This window comes from Malurus melanocephalus, unplaced genomic scaffold (genome assembly GCF_030028575.1).
Source record: "Malurus melanocephalus ecotype Western Australia unplaced genomic scaffold, MMel_1.1 scaffold_358, whole genome shotgun sequence".
Classification (NCBI taxonomy): domain Eukaryota; kingdom Metazoa; phylum Chordata; class Aves; order Passeriformes; family Maluridae; genus Malurus; species Malurus melanocephalus.
The window spans coordinates 495,648-498,199 of record NW_026623590.1 but is presented as its reverse complement, the minus strand read 5'-3'; the positions used below and the strand labels follow the sequence as shown (position 1 = coordinate 498,199).

The 2,552-nt window shown below is 49.3% G+C and overlaps 1 protein-coding gene across 1 annotated transcript in view; it reads right to left on the bottom strand.

Moving 5' to 3' along the window:
* The window catches only part of DHX32 (DEAH-box helicase 32 (putative)), a 21,525-nt gene that overhangs the window by 15,939 nt on the left and 3,034 nt on the right, over window positions 1-2,552 (bottom strand). The window contains exons 2-3 of the mRNA XM_057378430.1: window positions 2,380-2,549; window positions 223-595 (exon numbers count right to left, since the gene is read on the bottom strand). Of these exons, the coding sequence (XP_057234413.1) occupies window positions 223-595; window positions 2,380-2,549 (543 nt within the window). The remainder of the gene's footprint in view (window positions 1-222; window positions 596-2,379; window positions 2,550-2,552) is intronic.

Genomic DNA, 2,552 nt, shown 5'->3' with positions numbered 1-2,552 from the left:
GAAGGAAGGAAGGAAGGAAGGAAGGAAGGAAGGAAGGAAGGAAGGAAGGAAGGAAGGAAGGAAGGAAGGAAGGAAGGAAGGAAGGAAGGAAGGAAAACACTGAAATTATAAAACCTGTTGGCATATCTGCTCTCTTAGCTACTTGCCACAAGATATTTAGAGGTCATATCAAAACACACATTTCCTGATTACAATCTGCAACAGGACAGGTTATCCACTCACTTGCTCACACGCCAGGAAGATGACAATGTCCCCCTTCTCCTTGGCATGGTGTAACTCAAAGAGCAGCCTCAGAGCAGCCAGGAAAGGGTCCCTGTGGGTGCTGCAGGAGTACACGACCTCAGCACGGTGCCTGCTCTSCACTCGGATCATGGGGACACCCCCACAGAAATCCTGCAGCTCCCTGGCCATGTGGGGAGCAGTGAGGAGCACCAGCCTCAGCTCTGCTCTGGCCAGCAGCACATCTCTGAGAAGGCCCAGCAGTGCATCTGTTGCCACAGTCCTTTCGTGCACATCATCCAAGACAATGACACCATAATAGTTCAGGAGGGGTGTGGACATCATCTCCCTCTGGAGCATCTCATCCGTGCAGTACCTGCRACACAGAAACACAACACTCTGACAGCTTTCTTAGAATATCATTGTAAGAATTCATTCAGGCTCTTGGGGACAGCTTGGTTCTTTCTGTTCCAACCAGAAAGATTTCATAAGGACAGAGAGTATTTTGCAGCCATATCACAGTCTCAGTTGTGGATTTAAATCCTTCCTTAAGGAGCTACAGGCTCGATGTGGTTCAATGGCACTCAGTGGTGCTGTGGTGGAAAGGATGCTCCAGGCAAAAGCAGAAAGACTTCTGCCCTAAAATCATAACTTATTCATCTTCCAAACTATCTGAGCGCATCACATGTCATAATTCCTGAGCTGGGAACTAATCCTTTTAGAGGAGGAAAAGAGAGTGCACTTGAGGCAGAGCCARAACCATTAATTTATGCCATAAGGGCCTCCTCACTTCCATCCCTGCTGCTGAAAGGTTTTTTTAAGGATATTATTTTTGCTGTGTTGCTCAGCAGGACTTGGAATCCTTGAAGCAGAATTCCATGTGTGAGAGGAAGGGATTCATCTCCCTCACAACAGGAGCAGCTGCAGGAAGCTCTGCTGCAGGATGAGGTGTGAGGAGCTCTCCATGGAAAGAGAAAACACAGGCAAGAGGAAGAGGGGTGGAAATTGAATTTYGGAAGTGGTGAGGATCCTCTGCTCCAGTGGAAATCAGTGGTTGAGAAAAAAAGCCTGGTGATGTAGAGATGGTAGTTTGTGCCTGGCATGTTAGGAACCAGAGAAAATAACCCTCACAACTTTCTGGGAGGCTCAAAAGCTGCATCCTTGTGTTACTCCTGTCACCTGCCTGTACTGAATACATCAGGTGCATTTCTTATCTCTTAAAACTCTTCCTAAATTCTTATCTTCTCTTGTTATTGAATATGCCCTCTTCTAGCCGTGATTTTGGATTGCTTTTAAATTCCAGCTCTACTTTGTGATAGATAGCCCGTGTTCTCTTACAGTAATGAACACTCTTGCACTGGAAAATAGAGGGAAAAAAAGATAGAGGAAAATAAATAGAGGTTATGGAGGTGCTTAGTGAAGTTTTTTGTGGATGGTAACCTTGCCCACTGAAATCTGTACTTTRATTTAGCAGAGAGTGCCTCTGTCAAGCCTTTTAGTGCTTATTGATTAATCAAAAATGACAGGAGAAGAGAGGGCAGTAATCTCATTGTAATCTAAAACTTTCATGTGAGTTGGGACAGTGGGGGCAGGCATGGATGTTTGCTCTGTGTGACCAGGGACAGCACCCAGGCAATGGCTGGAGCTGGGCCAGGGAGGTTTAGGTTGGATTTTGGGAAAGGTTCTGCTGTCCCCAGAGGGTGCTGGCACTTCCCAGGCTCCCCAGGGAATTGGCACAGAACTCCAGGGGTTTGGACAGCCCTGCCAGGGATGCACAGGGGGGATTGTTGGGATGTCTGTACAGATCCAGGAGCTGAATGATCCTTTTGGGTCCCTTCCACTTCAGCATACTCGGTGATCCTGTGATTTTAAAATATCACACAACTTTACCAAGCAGTGTTGGTTTTTTATTTGTAAGAGCTTCAGCTCTGTTAGCGCCAACTCCTGCCCTTGGCCTGAAGGCCTCCAAAACCCCAAAGACCTCCCAACCCCAATGGCCTCCAAAACCCCAAAGGTCTCCCAACCTCAAAGGCCTCCCAACCCCAAAGGCCTCCCAACCCCAATGGCCTCCAAAACCCCAAAGGCCTCCCAACCCCAATGGCCTCCAAAATCCCAAAGGTCTCCCAACCCCAATGGCCTCCCAACCCCGAAGGCACCAACCTGAGGATGGTGTCAGCCGTGCAGCAGCTCTCGAAAGGGACATTGTAGCCCACCTCGTGGCCCAGGCTGACGTCCATCTGGTCAGCCACACGCAGGGCCAGGCTGACAGCGGCCGGCCGGAGCACCTGRGTGCACACCACGGCCCCGCGGGGCTGCAGCTCCAGACAGCGCTC